The 18,652-nt window shown below is 37.2% G+C and overlaps 2 protein-coding genes across 4 annotated transcripts in view; one reads left to right on the plus strand and one right to left on the minus strand.

The window, feature by feature from the left end:
* LOC145209001 (ubiquitin-protein ligase E3B-like) overlaps window positions 1-9,333 on the plus strand; it is a 51,626-nt gene extending 42,293 nt beyond the window's left edge. Inside the window, exons 16-22 of one of the 3 annotated variants that reach the window (XM_080079966.1) lie at window positions 3,159-3,265; window positions 3,661-3,792; window positions 3,939-4,129; window positions 6,729-6,914; window positions 7,263-7,474; window positions 7,896-8,075; window positions 8,967-9,333. In XM_080079966.1, coding sequence (XP_079936092.1) covers window positions 3,159-3,265; window positions 3,661-3,792; window positions 3,939-4,129; window positions 6,729-6,914; window positions 7,263-7,474; window positions 7,896-8,075; window positions 8,967-9,166 — 1,208 coding nt within the window. In that variant the 3' untranslated portion in view covers window positions 9,167-9,333. Of the gene's footprint in view, window positions 1-3,158; window positions 3,266-3,660; window positions 3,793-3,938; window positions 4,130-6,728; window positions 6,915-7,262; window positions 7,475-7,895; window positions 8,076-8,966 lie in introns of those variants that run through there. The other 2 variants (XM_080079570.1, XM_080080025.1) reach the window with 2 other exon arrangements.
* A 206-nt stretch (window positions 9,334-9,539) lies between these two features.
* LOC145207490 (carboxylesterase 5A-like) lies at window positions 9,540-17,279 on the minus strand. The gene is made up of 9 exons (XM_080078691.1): window positions 17,128-17,279; window positions 16,807-17,002; window positions 15,871-16,067; window positions 15,440-15,603; window positions 15,171-15,319; window positions 14,559-14,783; window positions 14,308-14,464; window positions 9,963-10,209; window positions 9,540-9,720 (listed from the first exon to the last, which is right to left on the minus strand). Exons 1-9 carry the CDS (start codon window positions 17,277-17,279, stop codon window positions 9,540-9,542), a joined length of 1,668 nt encoding a protein of 555 aa, XP_079934817.1.
* Between the last annotated feature and the right edge of the window lie 1,373 nt (window positions 17,280-18,652).

The raw sequence follows: 18,652 nt of genomic DNA on the forward strand, positions 1-18,652 counted from the left end.
CAGAATTGGCTGAAATTTGGATTTCTTGAAAAGTATGCCGTTTATAGGTGTCGATTGTTGTGTTCAACCCTGTAGTCCTAACATTTACCCCAAAAGCCCCTAAAGTGTAAAACGTATTTGTATGTTACACCACAAACGAAAGATTTCTTTGGCGCAATAGTCTTACAAGGGCAAGCAGTTGTATGTTGCTCGTTGATGGGTTGCTTGGTGGTCGTTTTTGCGCCATGGCAGTTAGGGGCTTGTTAACAGCCCTATGACGTCAGAAACATTAACGGTTGTTGCTCAAAACACCTCTAGTGGTTGAAATTTTAAAACTGAAATTTTGCAGTACTATTGATTGAGTCATTGTGGTTTTTATATATTTTTTAATTTGTGTGTCGAACCCAATTAGTTACCCTACTAGCCCCCTAAAATGGGTCAGTTTTTTAAAACGTTAAATAGGACATACTTCAAACAATATCTGGGGTGAATCTAATTTTATAGTTTGTATTCTACATAGCATTATTATTTAAGCCCAGTGCCGATCACTGTGTTTTGCCTTACAACACCCGACTTTCTTATGGTTCTCTCTTGAATTGCATTATTTTCAACTTTGCATGTGTGGGGACCCATGAGTTTTTGCCTGCAGAAACGACTAAAGTTATAAAAGACGGTGACTAATATGGGACCCAATACAAAATAAGCATAGGAAATATATTTATGTTTTAAAATAGGTTATAGTGTATATGCAAGGGCAATATGTGCTAAGCCACCCTTCTAGTTTTTATTCAGTTATCACATTTGTGAACTGGATTCCCATAATATTCTATGTACATCAGATTAAAGTCTAATTTTGACTGAGAATTAACTGCAAAACTCGCTTATCCTGTTAAAGTCGTAATTTATGCTGTTACGCTGTTGTCACATCTCCATTCATGACTAAAAAGGAATATACAAAAGCTTGATATGTACGTACTTTATCCCAATAACTTATCCACAAAAATCTATTCAGGGCAATCATAAGCTAAATATATAGCTACAAACAATTTTTTGATCAACTATACAAAAAAAGACTGTAGACCTACAAGTTTACACAGATGCTTTAAATTACTTAGATTTTTTATCTGTCAGTAAAAATGTGCAACATTAGCAAAAATGCCCAATTATATACTAATGAACTAACTTCCCCTCATGGACATATCACACTCGATTTTTATTAAGATAAAACGGTGCTAGAAGTGATCCATGCTTTTTAATTGCATTGTAAACCTTGCAAAGTTTGCCACAATGTAAATCAGATCTTAATTTCAAATGAAAAGTATCTCCGAATTGTTTTGGCATTTATTTCAAATGAACAACACACATCTATATTGGCTTTAAAAGCCTTTATTAATACAAGAGTATGCCCTAAAATGTTATACCGGCTTAGGGTTATTAGAAATAATTTACCCTTTCCAGCAACCAAAAAGCAAGTCCAAGAAAATTTACCACATTTGATTTTAAAAATTAAAAATAGTATTTGACTGGTAGATATAGTAATGTAGATGTGCATCCCACTTTGTTTGTCCTAATAACCCCAGTATTAACCCCACTAGCCCCCTAAAATTGGTGAGTTTGTAAACAGTGTCAGAATCGGTTGAAATTTGGATAGGTTGTAGAGCAGGGGTTCTCAACCCGTTTCAGGCCATGGACCACCAGTTCAAGTTAATTAATATCGTGGAACAGTCAAATGTCAAGTATAAGATGAAGAAAGCATTCACAACAAGCATATTGGCTAAAAATATTTTCCTTCAATACATAATTTCGAGAAGTGATATTAAACAACTGACAGCTAACAATAAATAGTCAATAACTTAGATAAGCTTTTTTGTACTGAATATTCAATAAATAACATGCAACTAGTTCCAGTTGATCACTAATTATAACGTCCTGTGGACCACCCAAAAAGTCATCATGGACCACCAGTTGAGAACCACTGTTGTAGAGTATGTCATTTATAGGTGTTGATTCACACAAGCCCCAAAAGTGTAAAACATACTTGTATGTTACTGGGCACCATAAACAAAGTATTTCTGTGGCACAATAGTGTTATAAGTGCAACCAGATGTATGTTACTCATTTCTGGATTGCTTGGTGGATGTTTTTGCGCCATGGCAGGGAGTTGTTAACAGCCCTATGATGCCAGAAGCATTAACAGTTGTTGCTCAAAAGACCTGTAGTGGTCAATTATTTAAACATTGGCAGATTGGGCTGAAATTTTGCAGTACTATTGATTGGGTCATTGAGGTTTTATATTTTTTTAGTTTGTGTGTCGAACCCTACTAGCCCCCTAAAATGGGTCAGTTTTTTAAACAATGTTGGAACTAGCTGAAATTTGGACAATTTGGACCATTCATAGGAGCTGATTGTCGTGTTTAACCTTGTAGCCCCATTTTCACCCCACTAGCCCCCTAAAATAAGTGAATTTTTGAAAAAAGTCTTAATTATATGAAATTGGCGAAGTTCATTGAACATACTATTTTAAGTCTGTTACCCCATTATGCCACTACTAGGGCTGTTATCAAATAAAGGTTTTTAAATTTTCAAATAATCAAATATTTTTTTCCTTTTAAATCAAATAATCAAATAATTGAAATAATTTTAAACATCTGAGATGAAAGGGCGAGAGGCGTTATTAATCAGGATATTCAAAAGTTTTTCAACTAATAATGTAATGTGATTGTACTCTTGGTCAATAAATCTAAGCTACATCTTGCTTTTCGTTTTAAAAAATAAACTACCTAATTTTTTGCATTGACAACCACTATGTTAAAGACATGCTTTTTTTAGTTATTCTCCTTAATTGAGCAGAACCATATATATATGTATCGGCGTATATATTTTTTCACCTAATCTACATAGTATTATTATGCCGATCACTGTGTTTTACCTTACAACACCCGACTTTCTCATGGTTATTTCTTGAAATGCATTATTTTCAACTTTGCATGTGTGGGGACCGCTGAGTTTCTGCCTGCAGAAACAACTAAGGTTATAAAAGACGATAGCTAATATGGGACCCAATACAAAATAAGCATAGGAAATATATTAATGTTTTAAAATAGGTTATAGTGTAAATGCAACGACAAAATGTGCTAAGCCACCCTTCTAGTTTGTATGCTGATTTTCCTTTGTGACAGGTATCTCTCCGGGAAATGATGCTTCGATCCATATTAGAGTGAGGAGAAGTCGCCTGGTTGAAGATGGATTTGACCAACTCAGTAACATTTCCTCTGATGCGCTTAAGGTCCGATTTTAATGCCCATTCTCCGCCAAGTCGTAATAAAAATTTTGGGGTCCTCTTTCCTGAAATGGACACATTGTTTTCATCCGTAGATTTTTTTGCGTGTACACGGGGACCCATTTATTTCTACTTGCAGAAGCACATATGTAGTTAAATGCCGTGAAGGTATAGTGACTCAGTGAAATTAGTCAACATACGTGCTCCCATTGCAAGTATGACAAAAATTTTATTGGAATAACTATTTAATAGGATGTAGTATATATAAATTGTCACCTTTCTAGTTTTTGTTGATGGGTTTTACTTGTTACAGTTTTCTGTAGCAAAAGTAAACTGCCAAGTTGAGCATTTGTACCCAATATTGTAGTATTTAAACGGACTTTACGCTGCAACTTTAAAAGGGAATCATTAGAGTGAAGTTTTTCAATGATTTGGGGTTGGACGAGGCAGGAATCGATCAGGATGGCGTGTTTAAAGAATTTCTGGAGGAAATTATCAAGAAAGTTTTCAACCCCGACATGAATCTGTTTAAGGTAGAGTTGTGCAAGCGTTGGGATTCAGTGAGCGGTTTTTGCGTTGGGTTCCTAGATCTTACAGTGACGTTTTTAAAGTATCTTTGGTACTTACAACTTGACTACAACTTACAAGAAAGGGATAAACTTCATGATCCTATGCACAGGTGACAGGTGGTGGTGAAAGTAAGCTATATCCTTCACCTCTGTCTCACATGCAGTATAATCATCTTGATCTCTTCTCGTTTGTTGGACGAATGCTCGGTAAAGCTGTATACGAGGGCATTGTGCTTGATATCCCTTTTGCAAACTTCTTTCTGCGCAATTTACTAGGCCAACATCAGGCTAAGTTATACAGGTAATTGTCGGTCCTCTACCTTTGTGTTTTTTTAGTACTTTTTTGTCATAAAATAAGAACATCACCTGGAGTATTTTCAGGGAAGGGGAACATACTGTTTTTGTCCGTATTTTTTTTTTCTGTCTAACGCTGGTTTGTGACGCTCGTTTGGTCAAGAAAGAGTGCTTTAAAGTTATTGAAATTTGGACAAGTGTTATTTATTAATCCGAATTTGATCCTCCTGAAGTTTGACCCCGAATGACCCAGCGCTTCACCCATATGCCCCCAAAACGTAATGTTTTAAACACTGACTTGGTCAAGAAAGAGAACTATAAATTTATTCAAATTTACATAGATGTTAGCTATTGATCCAAAGTTGATCCTCCCGAAGTTTGACCCCAAATGACCCAGTGGTTTACCCACAGGCCCCAAAAACGTATGGTGCAATGTAATATATTCCACTTAATATTCTAACTTTTTATTGGATTCACCCATTTTGCAACCCTTTAACCCCGAAATAATCGGTTTGAGTTTTTCCAGTTTCTTAGGTCAAAAATGCAAGCCCGATATGTGCTAAAATGTAAAATTTTAAGAAAAAAAAAGTTTGCACCGGGTGTTCAAAATTTTGACTCAATTGCCAAATGGTTACCGTTACAGCCCATAATATGTGTACACTGGAAAGCCCAAGGGAGTAATTCGCTGGTTTACAACTGCGGCGATTTAATGCATAGCGGAGATTTTCCGTAAATCCGCACAACCACGAGTGTGGGGACCCATTCGTTTTTGTTTACAAAAACAATCATATGTGTAGATCAAATGCTGTGTATATTGTATAGTAAATTGGTAAATATCGTATAGAACAGGGGCGGGCAACATACGGCCCGCGGGCCGGATCCGGCCCGCGACGGGGTTTTGAGCGGCCCGCAGACAGTTTCCGGTCATACATGATAATGTGGCCCGCTGCTACAGTCTGCTGCAATCCGCCACTACTTGCTTACTATGTCAAATTATAGTTGTAACGGACAGTAACGTTCCTCAATAGTAAAAAACCTTTCCGCCGTTGTTACCATTGCACCATACGTCCATTGTTACGACATAACTGCCAACCTTGTGGGTAGCCTGATTTCTCCGTTTTCTTTCTTTCCACACGTGTAGCCTAGTTAGTGTTTCAGCAGTATCTAAGTCTGTGGTGTATGCATTAAATTTGCTGTGGTGAATAATTTTATGTTATATCAGTTAGATTGTTTGGACTGTATTGTAATTGCGACGTTCTTGATTGTATTTAGTTTAGGTGGTCAAAAATCCGTTTTAAATCACTGGATAAATACGCGATTAATGTATCGATTCAGGAATCCGGCCCGCCAAGTACTTCATTTTCCCATATCAGGCCCGCCGACTGGAGAAGTTGCCCGCCCCTGGTTTAGATGGTCAAAAATCCGTTTTAAATCATTGGATAAATACGCGATTAGTGTATCGATTCAGGAATCCGGCCCGCCAAGTACTTCATTTTCCCAAATCAGGCCCGCCGACTGGAGAAGTTGCCCGCCCCTGGTATAGAAGATACAAAATTGAAGTAGGGGAAAGTCGTGTAATTTGGACCCTGCGTGTAATTTGGAACTTGCTTATATTTCGGAATATACGCAAAGTCGCAGAATATCTTTTATACCACTTGAAAGAAGACTTGATATAAGGCTTACGGCCGCCAAGCTCCAAACTTGATGCTATACTTTCCGTTTGTTATAAAGAGAAAAACAGAATTTGCAAATTTGATAAAATTTTTTAGGTTTCAAACTTTTTGCGTTTCTAAATTACTGTTTAGTGTAAATCTCAGTGGGTATGATTTTTGTGAGTTACAATTATTAATGCATTTAGCATACAAAGAACAATCCGCTAACACTTTCCAAAAGTAAAATAAATTGGGTAAAAAAATTGTGTGTGAAAGTGTGTAATTTGGACCGGGCAGCTTATAATAAAGCTCAGTGCAGGATTTACATTCATTATATTTTGGTTAATCAATTATTTCTTTAATTTGCCATGTTGCTGTTTTGCAGTATTCTGCGAGTTTTCTTCCATTTCAGCTAGCTTAGTAATTCCATTTATGGTCTTTTTATCTTTAAGATGCTTTTCATTTTAATTTATTATCCCATTTTTGATTTCATTCATTAAAATTTAAATATTTTGTGAAACATTGTGGTAATGTAATAAAAGCTTGATTAGGTTGGTATCTGAGGCTGTTAACGTTCGTTTTGAGGAACTTATGGAAGAGAAGTCGTATGGATTTTAAGAGGTCCATTTTACACACGACTTTGGTCCAAATTACACACTATGCGTGTAAAATGGACCACTTCGCGAAAAAAATTTAAATGCATTTTACTCTTTTCACGTTAATATCCAAACATTGCCTTTTTGCAAATGAATACTTAGCGTCATAACTTAACGAATCGCATAAACCGCCCTTTAATTGAAGGACTACTTTTTATTTTATGAAGGTTCAAACTTAGGGGGTCCAAATTACACGACTTTCCCCTATATCAGAAAGCCACCTTTCTAGTTTTAGTTTAGTTGTGCTGCAGCTTTATTTGGTGTCGTTATAACTGATTTTTTTTCGTTTTTTTATTAGTCCTCTCGACGAACTGCCTTCTTTGGACGTTGAGTTTTACAACAATCTTACTTGGATCAAACGTTACGATGGTGATATTGCGGACCTGGGGTTGACTTTCACCTTTGAGGAAGATGTGATGGGTAAGGTCGAATCACACGATTTGGTACCGGGAGGTTCGGCGATTTCGGTCACCAACGAGAATAGGTGAAATACGTTAACCGCACGTGAATTGTGTCAAAATATAATATTTACAGGCAGTTAGTGTTCTTGTATGTAACATTTTATAAGCAGTCTTAAACATGATAAACCTGTTACGGCGTGCATGTTGACAAAAGAATGACAAATATTGTTCAAAAATGACAAACTGTATATTGTCTGCCCCAAGTTCTGTAGGTTTGTTGGATTATGAGCATACGAAAAGGTGTTACATCCCTCGTTACTCCTTCCGAATGCATTGTTGGCCATAAGCCTTCCTGGCCTAACGACTCGCGACATGTATATGTTGTCTTTTATTTACTCCGTACGTATGTCAAAAAATGCTTCTGTGTTTAGAATCATGTACATTCACACATTGGCTCATTACCGAATGCACACTCAAATACAGCAGCAGACCCGCGCATTTGTACGGGGTTTTCGCTCTGTTATTTCACCCCAATGGACTTCGATGTTCTCTGCCCCCGAACTGCAGAGACTTATATCCGGAGACAATGTTGACATGGACCTTGCTGACTTAAAGTTGGTATCCCTGGATAAATACTTCATAAGTAAAAACTGCACAAGGAAATGCAAACTATTATTCGTATGCATTATTTGCACTGATAGTAGATATGCAAACTTTTGAACTAAACTCCCAGTTTACACCAATGTTAACCCTCAATGACACATATCAGGTTAAACTCGATAAAGCGTATCTGTCGGTATCTTTCCTTGTAAATATGAAGTCAAAGAATTTTATGTTTCTAGGACAGGGGTCGGCAACTGTTTTGGGCGTGTGTGTCAAAATAGTAATAGCTTCGTGTGTCAACATTTTGTTTAAAATTATGTGTTTTTGCCAGCTGATTTGATTGGTAGTCAAAAGCAGATAAATTCGTACGTATACGCTGGGTTTTTAGGCCTATTTAATTAAAGCAACGACCTTTAAACATAGGTTAGAAAAGTATTTTACCACACTTAACCTTTGTGCAGAAAAAATGTGGTCTACTACGGGGGATTTCATTCCCGCCACCGGGTCGTGCTCTGGCTGTGGGACATTCTCGAGCGTGATTACACTCCCTCGCAACGCTCTGCCTTTCTTAAGTTTGTCACTTCGTGTTCGAGGCCTCCACTTCTGGGCTTTCAACAACTGCAACCTCAGTTTACGATCAGGCGGGTCAAAAAGATAATCAATTTAATTGCACGATGAATTCTTGTCTAGGTTTAAAGAATTTTAAGCAGCTATATGCAATAAAAATAAAGCCTTTGGTGGAATTCACCAAATTTGCGTTTTTTTATTCCCTAATATTATTGTTTTTGTGTTTACAGGTCCTTTGAAACAGAAATACAGCTCCTAATGTGTTGAAGTTTCTAACAATTGTAATTTTAGCCCAATCGGCACAGTGACCACTCTTTGTGATGTAAAACTCTAAACTTTTGTGCTGTAGAATCTGCACAACATGCCGCGCCATAAGAGTGATTAATAAGTTTACGATTTGGAGATCCCTGTTTTATGCATCACGCGCGTGCAAATTGGCAACATCTGCCATTTAAAATTAAAAATTTCGTTAGTTAAGTGCAGAGAAGATTACATGCATGATTTTTTTACCCAAACACGAAATTAATTTAAACGATGAACTGCATTTCACCAAAACCGCGTTAAAATGGTCATTAAATGGTTAGCCCTTATTAATTTGTAACTTGGTGCAAAGATCGAGCAGAACAGTCTACACGGTGATCAGTGTTAGCTGTTTAAGACGTCATCATACACATTGTGACGCTAGTGGCGCCTGCTTTTTCTCATTGTTTGCCCACAATATGCGTACAAAAAGTCGAATATGCCTATTAGGCTGACAATACTCGTTCCAGTCCCACAAAATATTTTTAGGATTGTTTCGGAATTCAATTAATTGGCAAAAAGTTTTATTTACGCCGCGGCCGCCAGTACATGTATTTCAATGTACATGTTTACGGCCGCAGGTAGTGCATCCCTGAACCAATCATTCTTAAATATTTTCGTGTATCGTTGTTGTTGCAAAATGCTAATGTTTGCCGTTTCAACAGATGTGTTGAGGTGCCAGACGACGAAGATCCTGGCGATACAGTTGCTAATGTGCTACGCGGATTTCTTCGTTTGTCAGCTACCAAAGGCAGCAATTCAAAGTCACAGAAATATCCCCACCGATTGCCCACCGCTTCGACGTGTTTCAATCTTCTTAAATTACCGAATTATCCCAGCAAGGACGTCCTCAAAGAGAAACTAAAACAAGCGATCGCAAACAACACTGGTTTTGAATTGTCATGACCTTTAGACCTGTTTTTTTTTATTCAAATACTGCAACTTTATCAAGTTTTTGGTATTTCAATTAAAGTCACCCGTTGTCTTGTTCAACATTATATACGTGGTAAAATACATTGCGATAGAACTTTTTGTCGTTTCTAGCAGTTTGCCGTTTACATGCAAATGAATCTTAAGAAAATAGGTGGCCGAGTTTTCTAAACTTTTGTTTTTAATTTGTGTTGAAACAATAACGTGTTGCATAAAGTTTTATTTTTAATCAAAAAACACATTCCTAAAGTATTAAGTGGGTCGTTTATTGCACACAAAATTATATGTTGCGACTTTTCGTGCTGAACTTAGTTTTTCGATGTAACATTGCTGGAAAGAGAAGGTAAATCTTTTGTGTAGAAATCGACTTCTCGGAGAGCGAGGTTTTTGCCACTTTTCAGGGGCATCTGGAGTATCAGATGAGGACGGTCACCTTGGATTGTATACGGTTGCCATTGCATGGCCACTTTTTCTGGCTTATTGGGGTCTCTACAAAGAAATAACCTGGGCTGTTTAAGTCGCGTAAAATGAATAGTCGTTGCATATGTAGAGCACATTTTTTACAATAGGAAAAGTAAATCAGCTGGGCTAAAACCTAAAGAATTTGATTCGTTTTACGTGCAGACAAACTTATTCTCGGTGCGTTTTTGTTTATTTTTTTTGCTCCCGACGACCGCGGTCAATTCAATTGTTTTCAATAATTCGCAAACAAGCAGTTTTAAGTGACTTACCCAGAACGTGCGAAGTTAACCAGGTATCGCATCACGTGACGACTCAGTTCAGATTCGTCGTCGGTAAACTTTGCACCACCCGACAAGTCACCCTCGGTGAAAGGATTCCCCCAAATGAAGTATAGATCATCGGCGTGGTCACACTTGCAAAAAGTTGCTTTGTTCTTGATACCAGGACCATTTGACAGAGAATGATTAAAGTCTGGTGTTTGCGTCATTTGAAACAGATAGGTCGGGTTTCCTAGTGCTTAAAAATTAATAAATATTGATTCCAGTAAATTGCATTGTAGATTTTTTAAATTTGGTGCTGAAGCCACTGAGAAAAGCATTAACAAATCGACAAAAACAAATTTATTTTATGAGATTTTTGATCGACTGAAATGACTATGTCTGATGCCAAATCAAACCACACCCGAGATACTCTCGAAAGGCATAATCCACTACTTTTGACGGTGCAATTAACCCATATTTGATCACATTGTTTTACGTTAGAATATCTATGGATTAAAAGCTACACACCACATTCTCATATAGCACAAGATGAATTGCATAAAAAAAGATTTAACTAGAATAGTGGTTTTCCTATATATTGCCAGTTTATATATACTACATCAGGGCTTCCCAAACTAGGGGTCGCAAAGAGCTGTACCAATTTTGAAGGAAGTACTCCATACACTGGCGTAAAGTACGGGGATGCCGCACCACCCCGGCCTTGACCTTTGTATAACGTCAAATGTCATTTTTGTTCAAGTTACGTCAGTTTTAAAACGTTTTCAGCTAACAGCAAACGCGGTTGTAGTGACGCCATTGATCGAACAAACGTCGGTTGAAACGCAACACTTGCAATTGGTTTGAAATAGACAGGCATTTTAATGCAACAAAAAGATGACATATAGAGTTGTAGACTAACGTTTAAGTATTGTGTGGCGCAATAACGTTCTCTAATAAAAATAGGTAAGAAATTTACGATTCCTAAGCAGTGTTTAATGTCCGTTTGCAAAGCACTGCAACGGCCTAAACTTGGTGCAAGGTTATAAGTAGTGCCTATTTGCAAAACAATGTGACAGAAACTAAAGGCTAAAGCACGTACAAGGTATCGGTGTTTGGATGTGTAAAGTAGTAGACTCTGAGTACCGTTTGGTTGCTTTTCGTTTTCGCTCGAATTAGTCGTTTCAATAAAAACAACAAGCGTATTTTTTGCATTGTTTATCATGTTATCCGTGCAGGGTCGCGGAAAATTTAAAGAGATTAAGAGGGGTCGCGATCAAAAAAGTTTGGGAAGCCCTGTACTACATCATATTTAACGATGTATCACATATACCATTTACTATATTTATAATGGATATATATTTGGCACCTACATTTCATTGGGTAACAAAATTGTTTCTGCAAGCGTAATCTAATGGGTCCCCACACATATGCATATGCGATTTGGTAACAGTAAAAAATAGTCACAATCATTGTTAGATATTTACAAATTTACTATACACATAATTCAGTGGTTCCCAACCTTTTTGTAGTCACGGACCCCTTTTATAAATTTTATAGGTCCGCGGACCCCCAAGTAGGCTAATTTAGTTTTGTTTTTCGTTTCCTGCATTATACGTTATTACTTTCGCTTTTTGGGGCAGAATTTTAATCAACCTTTACAGTCCCTTAATCTCAATAAAGTTCTGTACTGTAGCCTTTAGCGCAACAAAGAGATAATTTTTTTGATGTACAAATCTTGAAACACATTCACTATAATTTCGATTGTTAATGTGTGTTGTGGTATCACGATGGACGAACAATCGCAAAAAAGTATGTTTTCCTTATCGAAAGGTTTGATAAACAGTTAGTACATGTACACAGGATTGTAAAAACGGTTTGGTAACTTAAAAATATTGAACGGTTGGTTAAAAGTGCTATAAATATTTGCCTCCACGGACCCCCTAAAACCATCTCACGGACCCCTTGGGGGTCCGCGAACCCCAGGTTGGGAACCACTGGCCATAATTTGATCTACTCATATGATTGTTTTTTGCAAGCTAAAACGAATGGGTCCCCACACATGGGCGTCCGCAGGGGGGGGGGCACTTGCACTGCAGGAAACATGTTGGTGTGCTTCACCAGCTCTATCATGCCTAAGGAGCTGCTCAGTGGCATGTGCCTCTGTACGTCATACCACGCTAGACTTTCTTCGACAAGATTGTCAATGCCATACATTTCCTTTACAGATAGAACGATGTGTTTAAACTCCCCTCTTTCTGTTTGCTGCATTTCTTTGGGGTGCAATTTGAAAATGTTGAAATACGGTTTGTTGCTATCACCAAAGCGAATTTCGAGAGATTGGATCAAGGAATCCATGTAAGGGATATAGGTGGTACGACGATAATATTCTTCAATGGTGCCTCCCACATTCGACCGGTGGATCTGGCGTGCGAATTGCCTGGGTACAGTCAAGTCGACACCAAGTTTATCTGCCAGAGTTTTTACCTCGGGCATGATATCCTCTGAAAACACACGCTCAGCACCCTCTCTGTGAGTCCGGAAAGCTTTTTTACGTCATTGGTGGAAGTGTTAAAAAGCCACAATGTGATATCTTCACTGTGCCTGTTGTGACATCTGATTTGGTTTGTAAATGTATTAAATCCCGTATCCGGTAAAAATATTTCGCCAACATTCCAGATATTTTAATGATAGTTGATATTGTTTTTGTGTGTGTAATATTTTGCTACTTTGGGTTTGGCAAGAATGAGTACTGTGCTACGTACCACTGTCAGTTGATTTTGTCCTTAAATACCATTTCTCGAACGGCGATATGACGATGCCCCCCCCCCCCTGTGTTTTTTGTGCGGACGCCCATGTCCCAACACGCGCGTTTGTGCGGATTTATGGTAAACAAACATCCTGGTTATTTTTAGATTCTTAAGGAAAAACGTAACCAACTTTAGACTTAACCCAACTTTAAAAGTTTTGTCCGTATTCTTTTTGCATCATTATTGTCATATAATTACAAAAAAACAGGAAATAAGAACAGGAAACTACTTTCAATTTAATCTCATGCTTTGACCTTCATATTGTCGTTCAAGGTCAGTTTTTAAACACAATTTTCCAAAACTGAAAATGATAACTTAATAAAACGACATAGCATAGCTGCGCAAAAACAGCTGATTTCTAATCACCAACACGACTGTCTCGTAAAACGTCCGTCTGGACGTCAAGCTGAGCACTCCCGCTGCATTCACCCGCCTTAATCGTAAACAAGTGAATTCTGAGCACTCCCGCTGCATTCGCCCGCCTTAATCGTAAACAAGTGAATTACTACCTTGAGAGTTGAGACTTCTATCTGACTGACAGTGTACACATATTATGGGCTGTAAAAGAAACTATTTGGCCGATTAAGGCAATTTTGTAAATACTAAACGAATAACCTACTGCAAACAATTGTTTAACATTTCAGCACATTAGAGCTTGTATTTCTGGCCTACAACTTATTATTTTGGGGTTTAAGGAGTAAAAATGGGTGAATCCAATAAAAAGTTACAATTTTTTTTAGAATAGCTTACATTGCACCAACCAACAAAGCATGAAACCCTCAGATTATGTACTTGGGTCAGTACAACCGTTTTTTATTTTTTTCGTTTTGGGGGCCTGTGCGTGAACCGCTGGGTCGTTTGGGGTCAAACTTCAGGAGGATCAAATTCGGAACAACAACTAACATCTGTGCAAATTTGAATAAATTTAAAGCACTCTTTCTTGACCAAACGCATTTCAGCGTTAGACAGAAACGAATATTTTGAGGTTTAAGGGGTGAAAATGCGTAAATCTTTTTTTAAGGTACAAAATTCTTTGAAATACCTTATGTTGCACCAAACAACAAAGCATATAACTCCTAAATGAAGTACTTTAGCAAGTATAGTCGTTTTAAAAGTTCCACGTTTTGGGGGGCTGTGGGTGAACCGAGGGATCAAACGGGGTCAAAATTCACATGGACCATCTTTAGACCAATATCTATAATGTGTGTAAATTTGAAAAAGTTTGAACCATTCTTTCTTGACCAAAACGTGGGAACAAATCCGCGTTAGACGGGGGAAAAAAGAAAAAAACATATGGACAAAAACAATATGTGTCCCTTTCAGGGAAGGGGACCCATAATTGTTACAAAAAATATGTAGGCCTATCGTCGTGCATTTTTGGTCGATCTATGGCTTTCGTCAACATCATATGGTTGTGAGAATAAAGAATATTGTGACTCAAAACAAGTCAGTTTGAAACACCGAGTATGGGGCAAAAAATGCTAATTTTTAAAAATGAATGGGCCACGCAAATACATAAGGCTGCAATGCCTTAATAAAAAACCCACCGACATGTGCAGACGCTGCCATGATGGTCGGTACAACGAACAGTGTATCTCCAACCATTTGTGCATGTAGCCAACTGTATCTCTCTGGGTCGGCTTCTTTACTTTTCATCGAGTAAAATACTTTTGAAGCTTCTAGGCCTGCCTTGACGCTTTTACCCTATGATTAAGTAACAGTTGAATGACCCCATACAATACCTTAATAAATTGAAACACGAGTAATTAAAATTTACAAAAAAATACAACTGGCCTACTGGATGCATCATAGCGAACATCTTGTTGAACGTGGTCGTAAAATCTTCTTCGCTGATACCCTCCATAAAGTTGGTGTATTGCCTAAAAGAAAGCAATGTGCCACCCTCGCTGTTGGTACAACCGATCAGCAGTGGCACTGGATGCACGTGACCTCCTTGTATCAAAAGCCGCGGGGATTCTTTGATAACGTGGCCGTCGATGTTGGGAAGAAATAAAATAAAATCCTGCAAAGTATCGAAACCGTTAATTGCATCGAATCTTAGCAGTGGAATGTCCGGCTTGTAAAATCTCAACCTCAAGTTAAGTTGCTGTAAGTTTTCTACGCTTTCCTTGTGGCGGTTATCATTATATTGAATTACGATTATATTTGCCTTCTGTATGGTAATTTACCGCATCAGATAAGTTGAAACAGTGGTGGACAAGACAAGAAACTAATTATCTATCGAATCCAGACCGAGCCCCGAAATTGTTCCGCGAGTTCCCAGTCTTTTCTGGTCAATAACCCGACTTATGTTAAGTCAAGTCTTAAAAAAACTGTGTTTCTATATAATTGATTTTAGTTTAGCCATGCAATAATCATCAATGACAAAATAACTACTAATTATTCTTACGTTAAAATGTTTCTGTCCTTCCAAGATTTTATCAGCTGGCATAGACTGCAATGTTTCTAAAATTTTTTTTTCGTTTTCACTCTTCCATTCAATCCCAAGAGTTTTCAGAAAAAGATCGCGAGCTGGTGTCAGGTCGTCCGTAAATATAACTGAAGGTAAGAGTACGGAACACTTTTTAAATAAACTATTACCGTCATTTTGGTCATAAAATATTCCTTATACTAATGTGTAATGTTGTTTGATGAACAGCATGGCCTATAATACTTTACATGGACACAATACAGCCCCACTAAGCAGGATGGCTTTGTGGAATAGGCCGGCCGATAATTGGGTAAGCATCAATAAATGAACTATTCCTGAGCCGGAACTTTCTCCAAAGATGGTCACATTTTCTGGGTCACCACCGAAAGATGATATATTCTCCTTCACCCATCTATAAATAAAAGGTGCTATTTGTATTTGTTTGGGCGTAGGTAAGTTGTTCTGCTTTGGTTTCGCAACTAAATCGGAAAGAAGATCGAGAAGGTGGTTAAAATAAGTGGCAAAACATCTTGTTCGGTCAGTTGTCAATCAAAGGTTGGATGTGGTTTAGAACTATATAGTGGTCAAGTACAATAAGTACCACATACATATCGACCGAAAGGCTATTGCAATTTAATCCCATCCATTTTACATAATTATACTTTTTCGTGACTCGTACTTCAGGGACAAAATTGCGTCAAGAATCGCCAAGTTTCCCGGGCACACAGATCCTTTGCCGAGAGACAGAAATCCAAAAGCGTTAACTCTGTGATTGGGAACAACCACAACAGCATTGTTCATTCCCGACAATGCTGTTCCATCAATACGTCCTCCATAATGTCTTTGGTAGTGTCCTCCGGTAAACCAAACCAATACCTGTCAAGCCAGAATACTAATGTCAAGTTTTTTTGTTTTTGTTTTTTAAAAAAGCACAGAATACTAATATTATTGTTTGCGGAACTTAATGTTTAAGCTTTAAACAATTGTAAGTACTAAACACAACGAAGTCTGTACAAAAACATCTTAAGAAATGTACAGAAAGATCGAGGGTTAAGGACGCAGTCGAAATACAAACATCATTGTCGATATTGTACCAATTTTGGAAACATTTAAAAGCTGTTTTTATACGGCCTACTTATGCCACTGCGGGTGCTAAATCATTTTTGGTGGCCATCCTCGGTATTCATTTTCTCAAGAAAAGGCTTAAAGTTGGTTAATGTGACTTATTTATTAAGATTAATTTATGAAATATTCTATGACCTACATTATAGAAACGTTCCCTGGAAACTAATTGGATGATGAGCGCATAATCGTTTTTGTTTTAGTTGTAACGAAAAAATCCAAGACAAAACATTTTGTTTGCGAAAAGTTACTACATAGCGTTTCTATATTTCTATATAGTTACTGCGTCTTAATTTTGCATCACCATAGATTTAAAAAGTAATTTCAAAATGTATTTCAATTACAAGAAAAGCCGAACATTGGCTATGCTGTGACTGAAAAAATATGACTCTTGCTTAGAGGCACGTTTACAAATCACCTTTACGTTTATGTCTGAATAATAAAAAATAAAAACGCAGGTTGTATGAAAAAAAAAAAAATGAATCTGTTATACCGGAAGTTTTTTTTCTTTTTTGTAGTCAGTTGTAAAAACATTAAGTTTTAAACAATCCTCGCTTGGTTTTGAAGTATCAAACCCCAAGGGATTTTTGTAGGGAATAAAGTCATCGTACACACCAGCAACCAAAACATTTTGCGGACAAAGTTCATACGTTTCGACCGCGTGAAAAATTCCCTTCCAAGAACCGGACCTAAAAACAAACAAATATATCAAATCATATTAGGCGTCAAAAATTACTGAAAATTGGGATTAGCCTACTAGCTGTTTGCGAATTACAAGTTAGTAAGGTGGTTAGAAATACGATAAAAAACTCACTTTTCCGGTGGCATAAACCTCAGCTTACCAACCGGAGCTTTACCGTAGCGGATGCCCAGAAAATTAAGGACCGGTTTAGCTGTAGGATCGATTGCCTTGGATATTTTGCCTTGAATTGCCCCCTGCGATGTTACGATAACTGGACAGTCCATGTTAAGTTCCTTTTTCTATTTCTAAGTTTTTTCCTGCAAGATTTTTTTGTTTCATACTTAAGTACAATTTATTGCAGTACTTAAAGTCAATCGAACCAATACATCCTTTTAGTTTCGCTGGTAACTTTACAAGCCCGCCGGACTCACAGTCACCAAGTAAATCATTCACTAGTTAACAATATAACGTACTGCACAAGTCGATAACTGTTTTGTTTTCATCAATACGAGTTAAGAAACAATACGCGCAAAGCATAATTTAGGCATACCTCCTTAAAATTTTTTTTTTATAGGAATTGGTTAGTGCAACGTTTTAACCTAGTTGATTCTGCTACAGAAAAACGATTTTTGACGACCCAACATTTTTTTGTTCTCAGTCAATGTTCAAAGGTCACTTGCTGACAGATTGTACGAGGTAGCGCAATGTTAGTCAGTTTGCTTAAACGGTGGTAAGCAAACGATTTTGCCCCAGCATTCAATAACTTACTTCACTATTAATCATGTGGTGGGTTTATTACAGCTTCTTAAAACTGAGGTCCGCGGTCCTACGGCCGTTCTGGTGTGAGATCATATAACGATAACAAACAATATGGTAACTAGAAAACGGGTGTAGATTTCACCAGAAACACCCTGTCACCCACTAAAGGCCATTTTCTTTTTAACATTATTCCAAAATTTAATCAACTATTTCACATACTATTCGTCTATATTGAGTTTTTTCACGATTGCGGATTCTTGTTTAATCTATTCGACCTGTTTAAAGCCGAAATTAGTACCGAATTAAAGCCGAAATTAGTACCGAAAGTTAATAATATATGTTAAACCAAACTCTTGTCCATATTCTTTACAAATTATTATTTGTCATAAATTTACAAAACGGTAGAAAATACCTCCAATCCTCTGCGAAATTAATCTCTAATAGATATAGGCTATTGCTTGCTGTCCTAGCCTATAGTTATAAAACTATTAAAAATTTTCCTAAAAAAACCCAGCAGTATAAGAAACACTAAAAATTTAGAATTTTGCAGCAAAGGTAGGCTATACATAACAAATTGTTCTTCACTTATTAGGCCTACCTATATTTCGCAAAACGTGTATTGATGTACGTTACAGTGATCTTTTGCCGCGCGAAATTCGAACGACCGTTAATGACCTTTTGACACCTTAGTCCTTAGTGTTCAACAATAATTTATAGAAAACTTATGTATTGTTTTTCCAGTTTATTTGCCAACAAAACAAAGTTGCGTTGTGACGTAAAATCGTTAAATAACTAGAAAGTGGCTTTCTAATATACTTCCATAATATATATTCTATATCATATTAACCAAGTTACTATACACATAATTTGATCTACACATATGATTGTTTTTGCAAGC

Source organism: Phallusia mammillata, chromosome 1, assembly GCF_965637545.1.
Source record: "Phallusia mammillata chromosome 1, kaPhaMamm4.hap1.1, whole genome shotgun sequence".
Classification (NCBI taxonomy): Eukaryota; Metazoa; Chordata; class Ascidiacea; order Phlebobranchia; family Ascidiidae; genus Phallusia; species Phallusia mammillata.

Bases quoted from the DNA above. Each gene is read 5' to 3' on its own strand.
- LOC145207490 (XM_080078691.1), bottom strand. From the start codon at position 17,279: ATGGACTGTCCAGTTATCGTAACATCGCAGGGGGCAATTCAAGGCAAA. The intron at 17,003-17,127 runs GTGAGTTTTTTA...GTTTGTTTTTAG, and splicing joins AGGTTTATGCCACCGGAAAA to GTCCGGTTCTTGGAAGGGAA. The intron at 15,320-15,439 runs GTAAAGTATTAT...TCTTACCTTCAG, and splicing joins TGGGGCTGTATTGTGTCCAT to TTATATTTACGGACGACCTG.